This window comes from Podarcis muralis, chromosome 5 (genome assembly GCF_964188315.1).
Source record: "Podarcis muralis chromosome 5, rPodMur119.hap1.1, whole genome shotgun sequence".
NCBI lineage: Eukaryota > Metazoa > Chordata > Lepidosauria > Squamata > Lacertidae > Podarcis > Podarcis muralis.
The window spans coordinates 50,602,767-50,625,280 of record NC_135659.1 but is presented as its reverse complement, the minus strand read 5'-3'; the positions used below and the strand labels follow the sequence as shown (position 1 = coordinate 50,625,280).

The 22,514-nt window shown below is 46.1% G+C and overlaps 1 protein-coding gene across 1 annotated transcript; it reads left to right on the top strand.

The window, feature by feature from the left end:
* The first annotated feature begins 324 nt into the window (after nucleotides 1–324).
* On the top strand, nucleotides 325–16,200 carry HECTD3 (HECT domain E3 ubiquitin protein ligase 3). The gene is made up of 21 exons (XM_028733642.2): nucleotides 325–931; nucleotides 2,055–2,215; nucleotides 3,408–3,500; nucleotides 3,794–3,929; nucleotides 5,433–5,548; nucleotides 6,833–6,946; nucleotides 7,920–8,002; nucleotides 8,723–8,888; nucleotides 9,277–9,358; nucleotides 9,725–9,907; nucleotides 10,989–11,041; nucleotides 11,459–11,523; nucleotides 12,057–12,160; nucleotides 12,524–12,643; nucleotides 13,149–13,238; nucleotides 13,654–13,860; nucleotides 13,955–14,084; nucleotides 14,657–14,731; nucleotides 15,153–15,234; nucleotides 15,506–15,577; nucleotides 15,994–16,200. The coding sequence occupies exons 1-21, from the start codon at nucleotides 575–577 to the stop codon at nucleotides 16,076–16,078; spliced, it is 2,574 nt and encodes an 857-aa protein (XP_028589475.2). The 5' UTR covers nucleotides 325–574; the 3' UTR covers nucleotides 16,079–16,200.
* Nucleotides 16,201–22,514: the final 6,314 nt, after the last annotated feature.

The following is a 22,514-nucleotide window of genomic DNA, read 5'->3' as shown; positions in this document are numbered from 1 at the left end:
TGGGAGTTGTGATCCAGACCAGCAAGGCGGGGCAGGCCGCAGGTCCCCTATCCCTAGTTTAAGGCCACTCTTTATATTACTACTAGTGTCAATTTCCTAGCACTTGATCAGAGATCCTTCCGCCTGTCCTGGTGTTTGTTTCGGAAACGCGAACTTTTATGATATGCCTCATCGCCAGCCATTCACATGAGCCCAGGAACTCAGTCAAGAGATGTTGCGCGTCGACCTTCCTTGGCCACTTTCACCTTAGGCCTAAACCTCTCTCGCGGGGTCCAGCGCTTGCCGCCGACCCATTCCCATAGTGCGGTTCCCCTGGCTTCTTGCATGCTAGGCTTGCTCATTCAGCCGTCCGCCGATAGAGGCTGCTTTACGGTACACCCGGCAGAACCTAGGAGGAAGGAGGGCGAAAGTAGCAGGAAGCAGCCGCAGCCGCCCTCCTCCCGGTCGCTGCGCTGGGGAAAGACTCGCCGGCTGCCAGAATCGGGACGGGAGGGAAGGGGCCACCGGCGGAGCTGCTCCCGCGGCGGCTGCTCCCTCTGGGCCAACCCCGCCTCGGCGGCTGCAGGCGGCCAGGATGATGCCCCCGACGGCCGGCGAGTCGCCGCACCAGCTGCTAGGCCGGCTGCGCTTCCTGAGCGAGGCGATCGGGTGCCTGACGCGCGCGGAGCCGCTGCCCGCCGCCTTGTGCTACGTGCCCCGCGAGGTGCAGTATAAGATCTGCAAGGACCCCAGCGCCCCCGGGCCTGCCTCGGCCTCCGGCCGGACCCTGCTGTCGGTATGGGAGAACCCCAGCAAGGCCGGCGCCGGCTCCGGGTCGGGCGGCAGGAAGGGCCTGGGCAGGGGCACCATCGAGCTGCGCAAGGGCTCGTGCATCCGAGCCAGCGGCGAGGAATACTGCAACGGGCACGGGCTCTGGGTGAAGCTGACAAAGGTGAGTGTGGCAAGGTGTAGCCTCCGGCGGGGCCTGCAGCGCACGGGCACCCGCACCCGCTGAACGCGGAAGTTTCGAGGAGGGTAAATTGCCAGGGCTCCAGCCTGCTAGCGCCACATTCCTCCTTCCGTGTAATGATTCCTGCTGTCCTTAATTCCTGGTGTGAACTGGCAACCCAGCCGGGATGCTTTTTGAAGAGGATGGAAATGCACTCTACCCATGTTCAGAGGCACTTGAGCCGTTATTACAATTTCAAATGTTTTAGGGTTGACACCTTCCCCCCCCCCCAACTTACATAATTTGCATGCTAGAGCAAATGTAGATGGAGGCTTAAGACACATGTAACAGAGATAAACATAGGCATCTCATCCTCTCTTTCCCATTGCTTTTTGGGGCTGTGTCCTACATGCGCACACAAGGATGGTGTCACAGGGCACAAGTATTCCTACGTTTCTCAGAGACTGGCACTGTTTACAGACATAGATTACTATCAGCTAGTTTTATGGTTCCTTGATACAAATTTAGCTGGCAGAAGAGCCTTTCAGTTTTTCCTGGCCCATATGTTTTTTTCTGCCTTGGTTATCATTTTCCCTTTTAGTATTAGTGTGGCAATAAACTGGCTGCCACATTTTGCACTTGGGAAATAGCAACAGTAAGGAATATGCAAACAGCTGTAATACCAACAATCTTCCTTATCATAGTTGGGGAGATTTTTTTGATAACTGCATGGCCCTCAAAGGCTATGTGCTAGTAAACCTCAGTAATTCCTATGCATGTATTCAGCAAATTTCTTATAATTATAATTGGAAGGACAGTTTAATACCGTTTTGTTGACAGTGCATGCATGTGCATTCTTTCAAGTGAGAAAGGGGACTGTAGTTGGTCTGTAGAGACCAGAAAAAGTAGTCATAGACACTCATTAGCACAGACTAAAGACATGCATTTTGGTTTTTAATCAATTAGTAGGAGCTGTGCATTTCTCTATGGATAATCAGTGTTCCTAACCATCTGTGTAAATCTCTTTGTATGATGTATGAGGATTTGATAAACTGTTTGGATTTCTTAGTTATCTCCAATGTCGTATTTTGTACTGGACATACGATTTCATATTCTTCCCTCATAGGAGCAGCTGGAGGAGTTCAAGATTGGCTGTGATCTGGAGGAAGGCTGGGTACTCATGTGTAAGCATGCAGATGGTGGGGACAGGCTGGTGCCAGTGGAATCGATGGAGAGAATCCAGAGGCAGCAGCAACTCTTTGGGGTGGATTATAAGCCTGTAATCAGGTACTCAAAACCACCTGTACATTTTGTTTGCATTGATTGGCTTTTGAGGAGGACCACTGGGAAAGGCACTCGCTGTAAGCAAATTCATGTTGTTGTTTAGTCGATTAGTTGTGCCCGACTCTTCGTGACCCCATGGAGCAGAGCACGCCAGGCACTCCTGTCTTCCACTGCCTCCCAGAGTTTCGTCAAATTCATGTCGGTAGCTCCAAGAACACTGTCCAACCATCTCATCCTCTGTTGTCCCCTTCTTGTGCCCTCAACCTTACCCAACAGAGATTTTTTCCAGAGAGTCTTCTCTTCTCATGAGGTGGCCAAAACAAATACATAATACTATCAATGAATGTGTGACATTCAGAAATACCTATGGTTGCAAGCTAAATTAGTAGCTTCCAATAATTTTGCTAATGGAATCAACCAAGAGCACTTTGCCTACATTCAATTCTTAGTTTCTAATAGAAACTTGTATCAGTACCAAAATTTCAAAGATTTTTTTTTTTTGGGGGGGGGGGAGTGGCATATGCTCTCAGGTGGTTCATCTCTTGTTTGCTTCTTTCCTGATGGCTGATTTCCTCCTCTGATCTACAGCTTGTGTGCCAAGGGGGAGAGAGGTTCTATTCTTCTGGATTGTAGCCAATTGGGGATCAAATAAGCCGTGTAGTGACATTACAGTGGAAAACAGCCAATCAGATTAGACTGTGGTGATGTAACGAAGCCAATTCAGAGTGAAAGTAGGAAGTGTTGCCCTCACTTTGAATGTCTTTTGGGGGAACAAGGAGTACAGCTACTGCACTGCAAACACTGTCACTCCTGTCCATAGCTCCCAAAGTTGTAAAAAAGGGATATTCACAACTGTGTCAAAAATGTATGCAAACACGCACAAACACACACATCACTTGGCTCAAACCTTATCAGTAAGTCTAAGATGTGTTAAGTTCTGTGTGTCCATTTTGTTGTTTTATCTAATTAATGGAAGGTTTTTCATTTTAGTAGCAGCAAAAATTATTATTACTATAAGCATTATAAATTAGATCTTCTGTAGCATTAAACAAAGGGCTATATATCAACCCTTTGAATTAATCTTAGATACTTATCCCTTGTTTTAGTAGCTAATAATGCAGTTAGAACTTTTTTTATTTCTGTTTGCTTACACAGAAGTTTATAGTTGCTAATTCTGCCTTTTTCCCTTTTCCAGATGGGAGCAGGTGGTGGATTTAACATATTCCCTCCGTCTTGGAGCAAAACCAAAAATCATGGAGCCAGATGCAGCTGCGGTAGAGAGACTCCGGTAAAGGGCATGCAACCTCCTTTACAGCAATAAGAAAAAGTGGGGCAGCCAGTGCACTTAATTTGAAAGTGGTAACTGGGCCCGCAGCACTGGACGTTTCTACATATTATCCAGGCTTTGTATACCCGAGGACTTAATTCTATTGGGAGTAGCGCTTGTGCAGAAGTGGGAGTAAAAATAATATCCTGGAGGATATAATTGGGTAGTGGAGAGCATGATCAGGGATGTAAATTTCTGTAAACCCAGCCCTCTCTCTCATCCTGTACTATTAACACCAATTATTGCCATTTTAGATTTGTACCACCCACATGGAGCTACGAATGTGATGAGGACTTGGTGCATTTCCTCTATGACCACATTGGCAAGGAAGATGAGAATCTGGGCAGCATCAAGCAATATGTGGACAGCATTGATGTGTCCTCCTACACGGTAAAGTGTCACTATCAACCAGGCTCCTTTGCATAGAGACCTCTCCTTCATGCATACTGTCCCTGGTTGCCTCAGCATCCGAACCACTAGGCCGTCATTTGCTAATATTAAAGGGTTTGCAGAGGCAGATGTCAGGGACATGGCTCCCCAGAGGGACAATGAGGGTGATGAGGGGGACAGAGAGTCAGAGGAGGAAGGAGTAGTTTTGTTTCTTTCTGAGCGGTTTGAAGGCAGTCACCCACAAACCCTTCTCCTCAGCCGGAGAAGAGGGGGCTGGAGAGAGCCCAAGTCACTGATAAGTGGACCCTAGCAACAACATAGGCGAGGGATGATTCGTCAGAGGAAAAGGTAGGAGGCCAGCCAGAATCTCCCCATTCCTGTAGGTTAACGAGGGTCAGGGAAAGGCATCAATCAAGGAAGCGGAAGGCGGGGTTCTGGCGTGCTTCCTGTTGGTGCTGAAATCAGAGCCCAGATGCCTCAACATCTTGAAAGAGACAGTAGCCCATGGGAGCTGCTCTGAGTACAATGATGGTGTTTAATAAATCTGCTTGTAAACTGACGACATCTACTTGCTGCTTATTAAGCCTGGGAGCCAGCCAGATCGTGACAGCAGAAAACTTCTGGTTGATATCTATAACCTAAGGGTGAACTGAGTTAAGAATTTGTTTGGTCAGGATAACTTATTTGTGTAAACAGACTCTGGGTGTCTCTTTGCTGGTAATGAAGAGATTTTGCTGTCTGAGGCAAAGGATAAAATGATACTCCCTTCCAATGCTATATACAACCAGACCGGCGGTTGAATCTTATTTTAACACTGGGGACAGGCCAGCCACACTTGAGGGCAGCAGGCCACATGGCACACAGAGCTCTGTCCTCCAAAATCTTGCCACTCTCCAGAATCTGCTGTCTGAGGCGACTGCCTTATTCTGTCTAATGGTAGGGCTCTACCCATGAAATTAACTTCACCGGCCCCTAGAATGGGTTATTAGACAGTTGTTCTCTTGGTTCCAGAAAATGAATGAAAATAATCCGTGAAATAATGTGTTTTACTTGATCAACTTTTATAGTTGTCAGAATATATACACTTCTGAATTCTGTGTTGTCTTGGCATAAGTCTGCAAACTTTCAGATTAAGTTGGCCACCTGCTGATTTTAGTGGTCATCAAGTCTTTCTCTGAAATTTGATAATGCTTAACTACCCTGATCAGTGCTAGACACTGTGCCCAGTGTCTCCTCTACCGTTCTTCATAGGTCTGCAGGTTGCCTCTCCTAGGTGAATGGGGAGTGGTAAAAATCCAGGAAGCCTTGAGGGAGGAAGATGTGTTGAGTTATTTTCAGGGATAGTAGGAAGGTGCAGCTGGATGCCTGAGTGTCTGGAACTAAAAGTTCCTGTCTGAGGTTCTAGAGTTGGTATCCTCTTGGGAGGGATCTTGTGGGTTGCCTGAAAGCAAGCTATTAAGTGGATATTTCTAACTCTCCTCAGTCTGTCTTTGCTTCCCTCAGGAAGAATTCAATGTTTCATGCCTGACAGACAACCATGCAGACACCTACTGGGAGAGTGATGGGTCTCAGGGTCAGCACTGGGTCCGTCTCAACATGAAGAAAGGGACCATTATCAAGTGAGTTCCCTATCCTTTACTAGCCTATTCCTTATATGTGGGGACATCACTGGCAGACACTTCGCTGTCCTGGCCTAATCAGCCATTTCCTATAAGTACTATTGTAGTTAAACCCTGTTTCCTCTGCTCTCACTGAGTGTGAAAGCTGCATCGAGAGCAGCTGGGTCATGTCAATGCCCATGAATGTTGGTCTTGTTCTGTGCTTGGGCTTCTTCCTGCCCAAAGAGGGAATCATGGAAAAGACTTCTAGTTAGGTGCTATGAGGCTTTAAGTTTGGTGCTGAAGATGAAACTGGCCTTTGACACTTGAGATGCATATTTTTGGGACCCACACTATTTTTGTGACTGTAAGTTGTTTTGAATTGTTTTTAGTGCTGTATTTTAAATGGTTGTTTCACACTCTGGGACCTCGGGGTGAAGGGTGGGTAGAAAATTAAACTAATACTGCTACTACTATTTTGTGCCTCCATCACAACAACAAAGGGATTATCTTTTCTCACCTATACCACTGTGATTCCACCACAGCCATGAAACTGAAAGTTGAGTAATTTCAGAATCACCCTTTTGAGGTTTGCAGCAAAATATTTGTTTGAATCGGCCCTCTCCTTTCCATATGGCAGACAAAGGCATCCCCACCTTGGCTTTTCTGTTAAGTTAAGATTTCTGTGATCACATAGGTTTGTGCAGAATGTGGTACTAAAGGTAAAGGTACCCCTGCCCGTACGGGCCAGTCGTGTCCGACTCTAGGGTTGTGCGCCCATCTCACTTAAGAGGCCGGGGGCCAGCGCTGTCCGGAGACACTTTCCGGGTCACGTGGCCAGCGTGACGAAGCTGCTCTGGCGAGCCAGCACCAGTGCAGCACACGGAAACACTGTTTACCTTCCCGCCATAAAGCGGTACCTATTTATCTACTTGAACTTAGGGGTGCTTTCGAACTGCTTTCGAACACACTATGTGGTACTAGTGATGTACAAAAACCACCCTTCTCGATACAAAATGGCTGAGTCTTTCTGGCCCTTTTTGGTTCATTCCTGGGAAGGTTTAAGCTTTTCCTCCAAGCCACATAAAGGTTCAGCCTGGGGGAAGCTTCATAGCCAGTTCTCTCGCCTGCCAAGCCCCTCCCCCCCTGCTTTCCCCACATTTCTCAGCTATTTGCAGTGAAGGTTTCTAAGCATATTTGGACCCTCCATTGTCCATAGGAGCTCTGGGAAGTAGTTTTACAAGCCAGAAACTTGTCCTATATCTTACTGTTGTCTCACGTTTACCCTTTAATTCTCTCCCTCAGGAAGCTGTTCCTGACTGTGGACACAACAGATGAGAATTTCATGCCCAAGAGGGTGGCTGTGTATGGTGGCGAGGGGGATAACCTGAAGAAGCTGAGTGACGTGGGCATTGATGAGTGAGTCAGATGAGGGAGGCGGGGGGGCGGGGAGAGAGAATTTCAAGGAAGGAAAAATCTCATTATTATTATTATTAACTTTTTTTATTGGCTTGAGGCAAGTGCAGCTGCCCCCTCCAACCCCCCCTGGCTATGCCCATGACACTCCCAGTTTATCCATCCTCTGCCATTAGTTCTCCCTCTGTCCATAGCAACTGATATATAAGTGTACACACCCTTATAACCCCAAAGACACACAATCAGAGCCCAGTATGTGACCTCAGAGATAAGTGAACATCAAGGAACATAGTTAATAGTCCAACCACCAACCCCAGTCAAACACTACAGCACCTGGGGAACTAACACATGTTTATACCAGTCCAGTAAAATGCAGTATGTACAAAATGCAAATGCGACTCAAGGCTATAAAGTACAAAAGGCAAAAACATAAAGCCACACACAGGGCAGACTGGAGGTCCACAGTAAAGTGCCATCCCCAAATGCAATACTTTTAAAAGTGTGGTAAATACTTATCTATGCAAAGGATGGGGAAACTGTGGCTCTCTAGTTGTCCTTCAGCAAGATCAGGGAAGATGGGAGATACAGTCTGGAGGGTCACAGACTCCCCATCTCTGCTCTATACTATGAGGAGACATTTCCTGGCATCTTTCATATTCCTGAGGTAATGCATAAACCTACCATTGCGTGCTACAGTGTCTCAGGGAGAAACATACAGTGTGGTTCACCCCAACCCACTGCCTTCGTGAGCATAAAAGTTCCCTGTGCTCCCTTCAAAAACTATCTGAAGGCGATTGATGGATCACTTTAGGGCACCCAGAAGGTTGGAAACAGATCCCAGGAGTTCTGGTTTCTGGCTCCCACATCCCCCTTGATGTAACTTCCCCTGAGCATGTAAGATTAAAGGATTTCTATTTTGGAGGGGGGTGGTAAGCCTACCTTGTGCAAGAGGAAATAGATGTTTTTGTGTCTCCAGGAGCTACATCGGGGATGTGTGTGTGCTGGAAGACATGACTGCTCACTTGCCTGTCATTGAAATCCGCATTGTGGAATGCAGAGGTGTGTGGGTGTCAGTTTGGGGGTGCGCCTACTAATCCCTGGGAGGTGGGGTGCCATGATCTCCCTGCTTTTCTCTAAATGCTGCACTTTAGAATTTCACTCCCTCTGTAGTTACGTACCCTGGCAGGTTCCATCTAGAGTCAGAGTACAATTAGGCAGAGGGTCTTCTCGGTAGTAGTGCCCGCCCTGTGGAATGCCCTCCCATCAGATGTCAAGGAAATAAAAAACTATCTGACTTTTAGAAAACATCTGAATGCAGCCCTGTTTAGGGAAGTTTTTAATGTTTGATGATTTATTGTATTTTTAATATTTTATTGGAAGCTGCCCAGAGTGGCTGGGGATAAATGATGATGATGATGATGATGATGATGAGTCTCCTTAGTGGTTCACTGCTTTGACAGCTGCCTTGGTGCTTCCCTTTTGGTGGATGCCTTTTTGTGATTATTTTATCTAGGAAAAACAGCAAAGGCACAATACATTTCTTAATCTTTAAGCCACCACAGGTCTGCTGTTTTTGTGGCAAGTGATGAATAAAACCCTGGAATTTCTCCAGTTGTCACCCCCCGCCAATTTGCGATAACCATGGGTCACTTAAAGTGACCCAAAGAGAGACCCTCATCCCTGCTCTTCCCCCCAGGATTTCTCTCCCGCCTCCTGGAGAAACCGTTCCCTATTTGACCGATGTGTCTTCAGCTGCTTTGTTCTTCCCTTTTAATACAGATGATGGGATAGATGTTCGGCTACGGGGAATAAAGATCAAATCTTCTCGGCAACGGGAACTGGGGCTCAATGCAGATATGTTTCAGCCAGCCAACCTGGTGAGGTATCCTCGCCTGGAGGGAAGAGACCCTGATGTGCTCTATCGGCGGGCTGTGATCATCCAGAGGTATGGAGCAGGGCAGGGCTGAGGAACATTGCCGTTGCTGTTGACAGCATTTCTTTGTTTTGCAATATGAAGAGCGAGAGCTCCCACAATCATTGTGGTGGTAGTGGGCTGAGCATGTGCGTGTACATGCACTGTGGCACAGCACCAGGTGTCCGTGCTGTAAAACCCTATTGAATTTATTTATTGTTTCCTTTTGTTTTGTTTCACCTGTAGTTGTAAATCTTCACCTGCTTAATCAGCTCATCGGGTGAAATAGGGAGGGAAGCCAACAGGGATAGCAAGAAATGTAGGATTAAATGTAGGGGTCAAATTTAACACGTCTGGTTACTCTGCCGCCATCTGCAATGGCAACGCTGGTATTTATTTATTGCGCTTTTGGTTTGGGTAGGTTTATCAAGATCTTGGATAGTGTTCTTCACCATCTTGTTCCAGCCTGGGACTACACACTTGGTACCTTCAGCCAACTCAAGGTGAGGCGAGGGACTTTCTGATTCCCAATTTCTGTATTTTCTATCTTAGGGAAGTAAACCATTGCTTTGAATGTCTACTTTATATTTGACTTTCTTTGGTAATATTTCATTCTGGATTGTTTTATTGTCTGATCTTTTAAGGTAGGTTGTAAACTGCTTTGAGACTTTTCATTTCTTAAAAATATAAAGCAGTATAGAAATGAAATGGAAATAATAATAATATATCAAAAGATTTCCTACTGGGAAAGAGAGGCACTAGAATAGTTTGCGGTGATGTTGGCAGTAGAGCCAGCTGGTTTGTAAAGTAGGAGAAGGACCGTGCGGGATATTCCTGACTTTGACCCAGTGTTGCTTTGCCCGTGATAGCACATCAAACAGTTCCTGTTGCTGTCCAAAAGACGTACAGTGCTAATCACCCAGTGCCTCAAAGACTCAGAGACTAGCAAGCCCAACTTCATGCCACGGCTTTACATCAACCGTCGCCTGGCCATGGAGCATCGTGACAATCCTGCACTTGACCCCAGCTGCAAAAACACAGTCTTCACTCAGGTAAGGCCAGCTCACCCACTAGCAGGTACTCTGTGGCAAGAGGGATGGGGGGAGTCTTCTGCCTTTGCAACCCGCTACATGTGTTCTGTCCTGTTATACTCCAGAAATGCTTTTTCAGCCTATACCTTCAAAACAAGATCCATCTCTGAGCATAAGCTCAGCAAACAGTTTTGCAGGGCGATGCAGGTTCTGTGTGGTTGGGAGTCCCACTCAGTGGCCTGGTTTACATGTCACACTAACCTATACCCTGGCTTAGCATGAATACATGAGCATACAGGCTCAGGGAGAGGAGCTCACAGTCCCTTCGCCCCTCCCTAGCCATTTTGCTCTTTTACTGTGCTGCACAATGCTAATGGGAGCCATGTGTTTTTGGAGCCCCTCACTTTAGAATATAAGAAGAAATTCAGCACATGCACAATGTACCTCAGATAAAATGATCAGATTTTTCTTATTATTATTTTCTCTTTCACATGGGGTTAAATAACTAACATACCTGGTTCAAACCTTTCCCAGAACCAATTAGTTCACTCTTCTCTGAACTCTAATTTCAAGGTGTATGTTAGTTCAGATTTGCAGGAATTGTGTGTTTATGGTTCATTCTCATTTCTAAGGCATTGGGGTAACTGGAAATTGTAGTTCATTGCTTGTTTACTGTTTGTTTTATCCTGTCTTTTCACCAATGAGCTCAAGCTGACATAAATGAGGTTATACCTTTTTATTCTTAATGTTGTGGGGTTAGTGACTTGCCCAAGTGTGTTAAATAAACTTCATGGCTGAGCAGGGTTTTGACTTGGGTTTCCTACATCCAACCCTAGCTATTCTAGCCACTTTGTCACACTAGCCTTTTAATTTAATGTGTGTCCTTTGCTACACATACTTTGGTGGTTGATAGGGATCTGCCTGACGATGCAGTGTGCAAAAGAACTTCTTGTACATCTTTGGTGCATGTTGCCTATTGCCAGTCCTTGTGTAACAAATTCATCAAGACCTTCAGAGGACGCCTATTCCCGCTTTGCTATTTGTAAGCACATTGCCCAGGATTCTTCTCTTAATGCCTCTGCTGCATTGTCTGCTTTCCTAGGTATATGAGGGACTAAAACCTTCTGACAAGTATGAGAAGGCCCTGGATTACAGGTGAGTTTTTTCATCCAGCAGCCACCTGTCTGTCTTCCCTGCCCCTTCCAGCTTGGTGTCTCTAGCCTAAGTACCTGAATGCCAAGCACCACAAAGTTTCAAGTAAAGTGAAAGCTGAATCCTTGGAAAGAAAACAGAGCCTTATTTTAATAAAGGAGAGCTTACTCCAAATATTTGCAACACACCAGTTATTCAAGGACCTTAGTAGGTTCTGGGCCACACAGAAATATGGCACTATTACCATATTTCTTAAAAATATAAAGCAGTATAGAAATGAAATGGAAATAATAATAATATATCAAAAGATTTCCGACTGGGAAAGAGAGGCGCTAGAATAATTGCACTTTCACCAGCAATGCAGTGCCTCCTGCAAACCTCCACAGGCAGGTTTAAGTGACCATTTTTCATTCATCTCAGGTGGCCGCTGCGTTATGACCAGTGGTGGGAGTGTAAATTCATTGCTGAGGGCATCATTGATCAGGGTAAGTTTTGCACTTTGTGTAGTCCAAAATGGTAGCTAATAGAAATTTGATCTCTGACTGTTTCCACAGTTTGAAGCTGAAAATTTGGGTTTTCTTTTGAGTCAGTTTCGGAGATTGTTATTATTTGAACAGAGTTCTGGTTAGGAGCATAAACAATAAGGATGGTGATTTGTAGTTCAGCAGTTCAGTGTTGAGAACTCTGCTGCTGCCTTTGAGTTGGCTGTTAAACCATCTCTAGAAGGCGATCAAAGTATTGGTTACAGCAGAAGAGTTCAACGGAGGCCTGAGCCCTGCTCCTCAATGTGTCCACCAGGGAGAATGCCAAGTGTGAAGAGATTTTGGCAGGGAGGAAACATAGTTTCAAATATTTTTCTTGTGTCCGCTTAGGGTTTTCTGCATCCTACAGAAAATTGGATAGGCCTCAAGAGCGGGAGTGGGAAAATCTGAAATCCAGCTAATGTATTCAGGAACGCAAGCAGGTGGTGGCAACATAGCAAAGCTGATCACACACTTCCATGCGCTCTCTCTCCCAGGTGGCGGTTTCCGAGACAGCATTGCTGATATGTCTGAGGAGCTGTGTCCTAGTTCAGCTGAGACACCAGTGCCGCTGCCTTTTTTCGTCCGCACGTCCAACCAGGTGCTTGCTCCCTGATGAAGCTAACCCTTTCCTCCTCTTAAGGATATTAGAGCAGCATGAGTCTCAAGAGACTGTCAATGTGAAGATTCGGGCAAGCTCTGGAGAAAGGAAAGTGCTTAGGAGGCAGTGCTCTCTGAGGGAGAATATGGACACCAAAGCACTATCCTTTGGTTCCAGCTTTTCCAGAATCCAACTTTTATTCCTTATGTATCCACTCTCTGCTTAGTCCTGGTCAGTGTGGAAATTTAGTGTGCCACTATTCCATGGGGAAATTACTGCAGAGAGACTGGATTGTATATGTGTTTTAACATTCATTCTTATGTCCCTATCAGGACATTTGAGCTGAACTGTCTGTTGTTTCAGGGCAGTGGTACCGGAGAGGCCCGAGACATGTATGTCCCCAACCCATCCTGCAAAGAGTTCACAAAATATGAGTGGATTGGGCAAATCATGGGAGCCGCCCTGCGTGGCAAGGAGTTCCTGGTGAGTATAGGATGAAGGCTGTATCTTTCTTTGATACTGGTGGTGGAAGCCAGACTTTCCTTCTCCACCTGGAGAGCCAGTGTGTTGTAGTGGTTAAGAGCGGTAGCCTTGTAATCTGGTGAACCGGGTTCGCTTCCCTGCTCCTCCACATGCAGCTGCTGGGTGACCTTGGGCTAGTCACACTTCTCTGAAGTCTCTCAGCCCCACTCACCTCACAGAGTGTTTGTTGTGGGGGAAGAAGGGAAAGGAGAATGTTAGCCGCTTTGAGATGCCTTTGGGTAGTGATAAAGCAGGATATCAAATCCAAACTCTTCTTCTGTTTCTTCCTAACTGTGCCAAATTGTTTTCTAATCATTCATAATCGCAAGCATTCTTTTAAAATCAGATCTGGGAACTGCCTTGTTTTCCTTCCTGAACATTTCCTTTGAGCATAGTGGGACACAAAAGACCACATCTGGAGGCAATGTGTTGCAGTTCTGCATCTCTCCTTCCTCTTATCTTTAAGGTCCTGGCCCTGCCTGGCTTTGTATGGAAGCAACTGACAGGGGAGGAAGTGAGCTGGAGCAAGGACTTCCCTGCTGTTGACTCTGTGCTGGTGAGTCACCGGGACGTGTATCTAGGAGTCGCTATTGAAACATGGGGTGCAGATTTCTATTTAGCATTTGTCTGCATGGCCTATGGATTTGGATACTGGCATGGCAGAGCAGCTGGCTTCATTTTGTTTTCTAAAACTGCCAGTGGGGAGGTTGAAGGGGTATGTAAGTAAACTCCCTTCAACATTTCATGATGTTGAACACATAGTAATGGTCCACACACAAATACTGCAGCTTCCAACCATAACAGCTGCACAGTTTTAGACATAATGCATGCTTCCAGGTGATGGAAAGTGTTTGGCAATATCTTATAATAACTGTTTATTTATGGCTATGGTTTTTTTTTAATGAAATCCCTGTCTCCCACTTCCTTGCTTTCTTGGGCATAGGTGAGATTATCCCTTTCCTTGTTTTCAGGTGAAGCTTCTGGAGATGATGGAAGGAATGGACAAAGAGACCTTTGAGTTCAAGTTTGGGCATGAGCTGACGTACACCACTGTGCTGAGCGACCAGTGTATGGTGGAGCTTATTCCAGGTGGCACTCGCACTGTGCTGCACTATGAGGACCGCTTGGATTTCATCCGCCTGGTGCAGAAGGCACGGCTAAATGAGAGCAAGGAGCAGGTAATTCAGTATAGCATTCGGGCAATAGGATTTTGGTGCTGACTGGTGGTTCCTTGCCCCATCTCATCTGTCTCTTCTTTCCTGACTCTCTCAGCTTGCGGCCATGCAGGCTGGACTTCTCAAGGTAGTGCCCCAGGCAGTATTGGATCTGCTCACTTGGCAGGAACTGGAGAAGAAGGTCTGTGGTGACCCTGAAGTTACTGTTGAGGCTCTAAAGAAGCTCAGTAAGTGTGGGAGACCTTGTACTCTTCATGGGTAACATACCGCATGATGTCATCATAAAACATGTGGCGACTCCACATTCAGCTACTGCACTGAGTGGAGATTCACAGTACAAATGCCATATCAGTGGGTTGTACAGTGGTACCTCGGGTTAAGAACTTAATTCGTTCTGGAGGTCTGTTCTTAACCTGAAACTGTTCTTAACCTGAGGTACCACTTTAGCTAATGGGGCCTCCCACTGCCACTGTGCTGCCGCCGCACGATTTCTGTTCTCATCCTGAAGCAAAGTTCTTAACCTGAGGAACTATTTCTGGGTTAGCGGAGTCTGTAACCTGAAGCTTCTGTAACCTGAAGCGTCTGTAACCCGAGGTACCACTGTACTATGATTTTGAGCTAGCATATTCGCACCTCTTATCCATGTGCCTAGGTATATATTCCATTCTTCTTTAATGTGTTCTGCCCAAATAATGGGCATACCATCTTTCCTCCTCCCCTTCAGTTGGACCTTGGTTCTGTGCCAGCAATATTTTTCCCCGTAACCTGCACCATGTATCTGTTTTTCTTCTTCTCACAGCTCGCTTTGAGGATTTTGAACCATCAGATACTAGAATTCAGTATTTCTGGGAAGCCTTGAACAACTTTACTAACGGTAAGTAGATGTTAGCAAATGCACACTGTTGTGGAGTGATGATGTGAAGAAATCTGTGCTATGAATTGCAGGTTCAGTGGGTTTTGAGAGGCTCCTCCCACTGCGGCTCATAACCACTCCCAGAAAGTGGTTTTGTTTTTAAGAGACTTAACTTGGAGGGAGTCACCGCAATGTGGCAATGGGAGATGGGAATGGAGAAAAATAGCCCCAAACAGGCTATTACAACAGCTCCCCCGACTGAATGGTTCCCCCTGTTTAGGAGGGTCAGTTTTTACTCCCATCTCGAACATTGGCTGGCTCCCAGTCAAAGCTTGGGTCTTGTTTTCATTCCTACATGCATACTGGGCAAGCTTGTTGTGGATAATAACTTTTGGTGAGATCTCCCTGGGAGTTTCTGATGGTTGTGTACTCTTCCCCTCAGAGGATCGCAGTCGCTTCCTGAGGTTTGTTACTGGAAGAAGCCGACTTCCTGCTCGGATTTATATCTATCCCGACAAATTAGGGTGAGTGTTGTGGGAATAGACAGGTGGGGAGAGTGCTGTTGTGCTCAAGTTCTGCTTGCGGGCTTCCCATGGGCATCTGGTTACCCAGTGTGAAAAACGGATGCTGAACAAGATGGGCCTTTGATCTGACGTGTAGGGCTCTCCTTATGTTCTGTTAATGTGCTTCATATTGCAGAGTGAGTGATGATGGATTGGCAGCCATTTTGTATTTCTGTTGTGTGGTAAAGCCTTCTCCACAGATCTCACTGATTTGTTATCTCTTCTCTCAAAGCTCTGAAACCACTGATGCACTTCCTGAATCTTCCACCTGCTCCAGCACACTTTTTTTGCCAAACTATGCTTCGTAAGTCTTGTTCTATAAATCTCTTGGGCAAGGGTGTATCGGACAAAATCCCAGTGGTTGTGGCACAGACCTGGGAAAGGCAGCTGAAAGGTTTGGGGGGCTGTGACATGGGAAGAACATTGGGTGAGTTCGAGGTGCCTAGAGTATCACCAAGTGACCAGGGACATGATATGCCCAGTTTTTAGTGCGGCAATGCAAAGCAGATTATGGTGGGGGAGATATGGGGAAGGGCTAAGAAGTAGGCTAATGTACTGGGAAGTGTGGCTGCCATTGAGAATAATATGCATGGAGATGGGAGTATCAGCAATGTGGGGTGTTAATTACAGAAGCATAGCATCTCAGGGAGTCAGAGATGAGTTTGGGATAACCAGAAAGTACGTGAAAATGTTGATGTGATTCTTCTTTTTCACTTCTAGGGCCAAAGTCTGCGAGGAAAAGTTGCGTTATGCGGCTTATAACTGTGTGGCTATTGACACAGATGTGAGCCCATGGGAGGAGTGAGTCTATTTTGAGGTCTTGTTAACCATTTCTTCTGTGTTACATAGTTCCTACATGCAATAATCTCTTACTATCAAGATCCAGAAAGCATGTATGTGTATATATAATAAATTACCAAGTGTGAAGCTTGCAGATTATTGATAAGCAGATAAAATGGACAGCCTGCCCCCCTTGGATTTTAGTGAGCCCAAAACAAAAAATGGGAATGGTGAAAAACTCTTCATTTCTGACACAAGTTGCCAGCAAGTGGACAATGGCATGTAGGATTCCAGATTTCAATAATTATGGTTTCTTTCTCAGGAAAGATGTCAAACAAGAAATGCAGACAGTTGCAAAATATATTTGTTGTTAGTTAACATTTTAGAATATTCTTAATTCTCTTCTGAAACCTGTACCTCTCCCTAGGCTGCAATTCCAAACCCACTTACTTGGAAGCAAATCCCATGGACCTGAGGTGATGTTTATAAGATTCCTCTGTCAATCTTTCTAGCCAAAGATAAACATGAGGGCCACAGCTTAATTATAAGTTCTAGAGGAGTATTGGGGTTTTTTGCAGCGAAAACAAGAATCTTACAGCACCATAATGACTAGCATAAGCTAGTGGACTACCATCCACTGCATCAGATGTGTGTAGTGTTATCATAAGCCTATAGGTATAGATGCACATTATTTGGGGAGGAGGGTTGTAATAAGGAAAGGAAATGCAATAAAGTACAGTGATAATTATGTACTTAATACAGTACTGGTAATTTGAAAAACAGTTCTTGATAACATCCTGGTATTGATAAGCTAATTAGCACACATAATGTACTAAAAATCTATTCAATCGGGGGGGGGGGGGAATGGGATATATTCAATCCACAAGCAATAGCACCATAAATTCTTAGTACTAAATTACACTGTCTCCTCATTACACACCAACATTGTTAATGACTTCATCCTCAGGTTACAGTTCAGGATCCTCCTCTTTGTAGTGATTTCCATGCCTGCTTCTGTGCAGAACTACAGTTCAAAGTTTTCAATACTCCCTCCACCCACTTTTCTTCTTCCAAGTCTTCCTGTTTTTGTCTCAGCAGTTGCAGTGGTCAGCTCTGGCCACCAGTGGGCATTATGGCACCATAATTAAAAGGAGCGGTCTGACCATTTTAATTCTAATATTGTTTTGTTCAAATTGTTCAGCTACCCTTCTTACCTGTCCAAAGCATATCGGTATGGCACAATGGAGCCCAATATAATCCCATGGCCTGGCATAGCCAGGATTTTTTTGGGCAGGGGCAGAACTTTGTTGGGGGGGCAGAACCAATGTGATTGATCAGTTAGTTAAGTGTTCCTATTGTTTTACTTGATGGGGGGCAGCTGCCCCACCTTGCCCCCACTTGGCTACACCCATGAGATAATATAATAACATAAGATGATGCTGAGGTTTGGGAAAAGTCATCCCCTCCTCTGCTTTGCTGACTGTGAGGGGCCACACTCCTAATCCCTGCTTCTATTTGATATTAGGCTTTCTCTGATACCACCTTCATTAAAGCCTTGCACCAAAGCTGTCCCGTGTTGGCTGAGGGAAATAGAACTGTGCTTGGCTAGCTGTTAGAGTCTGTTTGCTAAGATAGGCCGAGGTCTGACATTCTGAAAAGAATTTGAGGGCTGGGGTGGGAATACAGAACCGGGAATATACGTTTTTTCTGGGGGATTGCTAAACACTTTTTGAAGATCAGCTTTCCAAAACAGCAGGGTCTGCCTGCTCCCAATGCTAAATGGAGACTGTGGCCCTCAAAAGCCACGAGCTTCACTTTACTCAAATAGCAGCAGTTACTAGTATTTATTTCCCAGTAACAGCAATGGGCTGCGTTTAATAGAAGAGGGGAGCCGGAACACTCTGGCAAAATGGCTCCATTCATGGGTCGAGGATGTACTGTCTGTATGTTGGCTGCCTGGGTGGGCCTCGGAGCTGAAGGCTATTGTAGCCGCATAATGGGCTTGATTGGTAATTGGGGAGGTGAATTTGGCGTGGGGGGAAGGGACGGTGTCATCTCTGCAGCTGGGCTTTTTGTCATGCAAAGCGGGGCAGGAAGGGAAGCTTAAATCCCGCGACTTCACAGCACCTCGGAGCTGCTCTTCAATGCTCCTCTCCTCCACCCCACCCGCTTTCTCTTATCTCGGCCGGCGTGGTTCTTGCAACCCTCCCAGCCGTTTCCGCCCCTTCCCGGGTTTCCCCACATAAGAGTCATGAGAGCCTTGGGGAATTTGGGGAGGCGGCGAGCGGGACCGTGTGCAGTTTTTGCTGCAGGGTTAAGCTTAGTAAATTAGGCGAACAGCACCGCCTGCCCTGGCGATGGCAGCTTCCCTCCCCTGTCTCAGGCCTGCGCACAGCCACTTGCGAATCTGACAGGGAGGAAGAGGGGCTGCTGGAGGTGCCGGCGGGCCCCCTGAGGAGAGCGACAAGAAACGGGGATTAGCCGGGGATGCCGGGGCTCCCCTGCTGGGCGAGGACGTGTAACTCCCCGACACCCTGCGGCGGGGGATTAATTACAGACCACACAGCAGGCCAATAAGGGGCACCGAGAGCGCCGCCGCGCCCCGGGCTCCAGAGCGCGCCTGCTGGAGAGTCGTGCAAAAGGGGAACATTCATTTCTGTCCTCTCTCGACACCGCCACGATGCGTGAGGGAGGAACTGCAGGTGGCTCAACATTGCGCGCCGGTCCGGGTGGGGATGAGGCCCCAGGCCACGCGCGTCGAGTAGCAGGACGAGCGCGCAACTCGCAGGTGCAAAGGAGAGCAAGGGCTCCCGCGCCTCCTTTAATAAGTCGTGCAAAAAAGGGAATTTCAGCCTTTTGCATCGCCAGCTGTTGCACCTGCTGAAATTCTCAGCTCAGCTGTGAAAGGTGTGGCGGAGCCCTGCTCTCCGTTGCATGTGGCTCGCTCTCTACCCCGTGGTTCGACAGGGAGCGGTTACTTGACTGAACCTAAACCGCAGGTGAGGACAACCTGCCACCTTTTAAGGCAGCCATAAGCGCCTAGCCTTTAAGCAAGCACGTGACCTCACTATGCGGTGCACGGGGTGAGAGGCGCTGAGGCGCGAGCGGCTTCATAGGTGGAATCAGCAGAGCGGGAAGTCGCGGCTGAGGAAGCAAGGTTGAGTCGTGGGTTGGTTAATGGGTCACTCTCGGGGTCTCTTGGGCTGGTTTTCACACAAAAGCTGCTTGAGAACAAGCGCGAGCCGACTTCTTGTGACTGATAGCATTCCCAGCAGGGGGCACTGTAGTCCAGCCCATGTGTGAAAGACCCGAGATTGCTTTCAGCCAAGCCAAGGGCGCTTCCAGACGGATGTTTATTGTGGAATCGGTGCTGTCCCAGCATGATTCCCCCCACCCCCGTCTCCAAAACATTGCCATCGAGATGACAGCCCGCACTTTTCCCACATTTATTGTGGCTTTTGTCATGCAGCAGAAAATCTGTTAAGGAACAAAAATGTAACTCTTTATTAAGAGTTTTGGTACAGTGAAATACTGGTGTTGTGCAAAAACTTGGCATTAAGCAACAAACAAACAAAACACTAAATAGAAATAGAAGCTGTCCACCCTCCCCACTCAAAAGCAGCACCCTCCATATTGCCAGTTTTGAAGCATGATAGCCAAGGGCTGGTAACATTTGCTCTTTCACTCTTTAAAATTTCCAGTGATTTCTTTTGGGAAAGGTGCGTGCACCTAGGTACAGAAATACTTGTGTGTGAACCCAAAATGGAGAACAGTAGTGGAGGGCGACTGTAGTAACTGAGGAGAGGGCCCAGAAACTCAGCATGGAAGTTTTCCATCAACGACCACCGCCTGCTGGTGTGATATGAAAAACGTAAGACTGAAAAAACTGAGTGCCAATTGCACATTCAGAAAAAATAGATCTGAACAGCCTGATAGTGACATAAATTTATTGTACTGAAGCACCACAAGACTTGGCCTGTGAGACAGTTGAAAGACGTTTCTTTCTTTTGCCCCACAGGTCCTGTGTGCTTTCATTCTGTGTTTTCTGTGTAGATTGAGCTTTCTTTAGGGCTGTAGAAGACTGTTTTTGCTTTGCAGCCTAAAAGTGCTGTGTAAGGGTTTTTCTTCCCATATGAACTGACCCAGACCCTGCAATCATCATTTGAGGCCCTTCTTCATGTGCTTCCTGCATGAGAGATCTGGAGGGTGGCACCATGCGAATGGGTGTTTTCTGTGGTGGCTCCCTGCTTGTGGAATGCTCTTCCCAGGGAGGCTCACCTGGCACCTTCCTTACATATCTTTAGGTGCTAGGCTAAAACATTCCTCTTCTCACAGGCTAATTAAACAATCTATGGCTTTTTAAATTGTTTATGTTTGTCACTCTTGTGCGTTTTTGTGCTTTTATATTGTAAGCCACCTGTGATTGTCAAATGAAGGGCAGTATGGAAATTTAATAAATAAGCACATTAATTACCATCTTTAACCACTGGCACTGATTTAGTAGGGCAGCTAGGCAGGAATGAGCCAGCGCCTTTAAACTCAGGCCTAGACAAACTGGAAGTAGACCATCACTAATAGCTATTGTCTTCTGACTAGCGTAGCTTGCTGCTTCAAGGCCTTCTCTGTTGCTCTTTGGGTTAAATGTGCTTGCAAGAGGGCCAAGTGCCCACACACTAGAGTCTGTTCTCTAAACTTTTAACAGCACAACTAACCTGTTCAGGGCCAACATGATATCTCAACTAATCAACTTTAAGGGCATGGATAAGGCCTCTAATATGTACTATCAAGTGCACTATTCTGGCTTCTTGCAGAAAGGAAAGGAAAAGAAGCAGAGATGGAACTCCTGAAGTCTGTCTGTCTAAGAGTAACAGAAGCCCAATTCACATTTTAGCCACTGAACATGGAGTACAAAATACATAGTGCAGCATTGGTCAGTGATGCACCTGTATATAAAGGGCAAGTGGCAAAAATATGTAACGTTGCCTCTGTATATATTTTTATTAAGAAAAGCAACTTTGAGAGGTTGCTGTTTTGCATGAGGGAGCTGGAGGCAAAGGATGCTTCATACATTTATTGCTTACTGTCCTATTCTAAATTTACCCCGAGCGTTATAAACACGCCCTTGTAATAAAATTGAGAAAAGGCAGTGGAGGAGTGATTTTATCATGAGAAAACAGCAGGTGAGAAAAGGGTAAAGCACTCATTCCTTTCCCCACTATTTTTCCACTGAAAATTGAGCTTTCTAAAGCCATCTTTGTTAACAGAAAAGGGTCTAATGTGTTGCTGTAGAGTTCATCAACATGCTGCATGGCACAGGAACACATGCACCACCCACAAAGGCCTTCCCTGGCACCCTTCCTTTGTTTCCTCCTCCCACTGTGATGCTTGAAGAATTGTAGCCAATAGAAGTGTGTGTGCTTGGTTGTGGCATGTGCATGCTGCCCATGAGAGGTTGTCCTGTTTGTAAATGTGCCAATGGGCCGCATATTATTTGTCCCTAAATGGCCTTTTTCCTGCCCCCTGAAATATACATGGAAGTGGCTGTCAGGAAAGGAATAGGCTGTACACTATTCATAACTAATGCACTGCCTGGGTATTTGCTCTCAGGAATGTATAGCCAAAAACGATAAGTTAAAGAGAAAATTAACCTAGATAGAGATGGTGCCAAAGAAGAGATAAGATAAACTCGTAAAGAGATGAGGGAAGAAGTTCAGGAAGACTGCAGATGGTGGTAATTATGAGTCACTTAATGAGGAGCTCAAGACTAAGCCATAGGCTGCTACTTGTAAATTCTATCAGGTTCTTGCAACATGCAGAATTAATGGCTATAACATAGGGGGAGAACATGACAAGGAGCATCTGCTATGTCAAGAAGTGTTTGAACAAGAAAAAAAAGAAAAATCTTGTGGCAGTATCTCATAGAAGAGTTCCAAAAGCGAAAGTAGAAATGCAATAGGTTTGAACAAGAAGCTTCTCCTCCCTGGGAAACGTGGTGATATCATGCTGAGAAGCATCTTGCAGGGGGAAAGAAGAGGCAGGTAGTGGGAGCAGGGTGTTTAATGCTCAGACACAAAGTCTGGATCCATACAAACTGCTGAGTGAACCATATTTTTAATTCCCAGACCACAGTTGTTTTAAATGGGCTAATAGATATGCACACCTGTTGAGAAGGGAAGGGTTGGAACTAGCAAGATTAAGAGTTCTCTTCCACTGCTCTCCATTATTCTAATCCAACATTCTTTCCCTTGGGAGTAACCACTGAATTTTGAACAGAAGTTGCACATTGGTATATTCAAGCATCTGCCTGCCCCCCCCCCCCCAGTGCTTTAGTTGCTCCCATAGACAATTTCTCTCTGCAAAGAAATGGCAAGATACAAAGCAATTGTGGGGACACCTAATAGGGCCATCAAGTCTGATGGACTTTTGTGAAGAGGGTGCCCCTTACTGAGTCTACAATGCTG

Excerpts from the sequence above, each read along its gene's own strand:
- HECTD3 (XM_028733642.2), top strand. The coding sequence starts at position 575 with ATGATGCCCCCGACGGCCGGCGAGTCGCCGCACCAGCTGCTAGGCCGG. Across the intron at positions 6,947-7,919 it reads AGTGACGTGGGCATTGATGA|GAGCTACATCGGGGATGTGT; the intron begins GTGAGTCAGATG and ends TTGTGTCTCCAG. Across the intron at positions 12,644-13,148 it reads TGCGTGGCAAGGAGTTCCTG|GTCCTGGCCCTGCCTGGCTT; the intron begins GTGAGTATAGGA and ends CTTATCTTTAAG.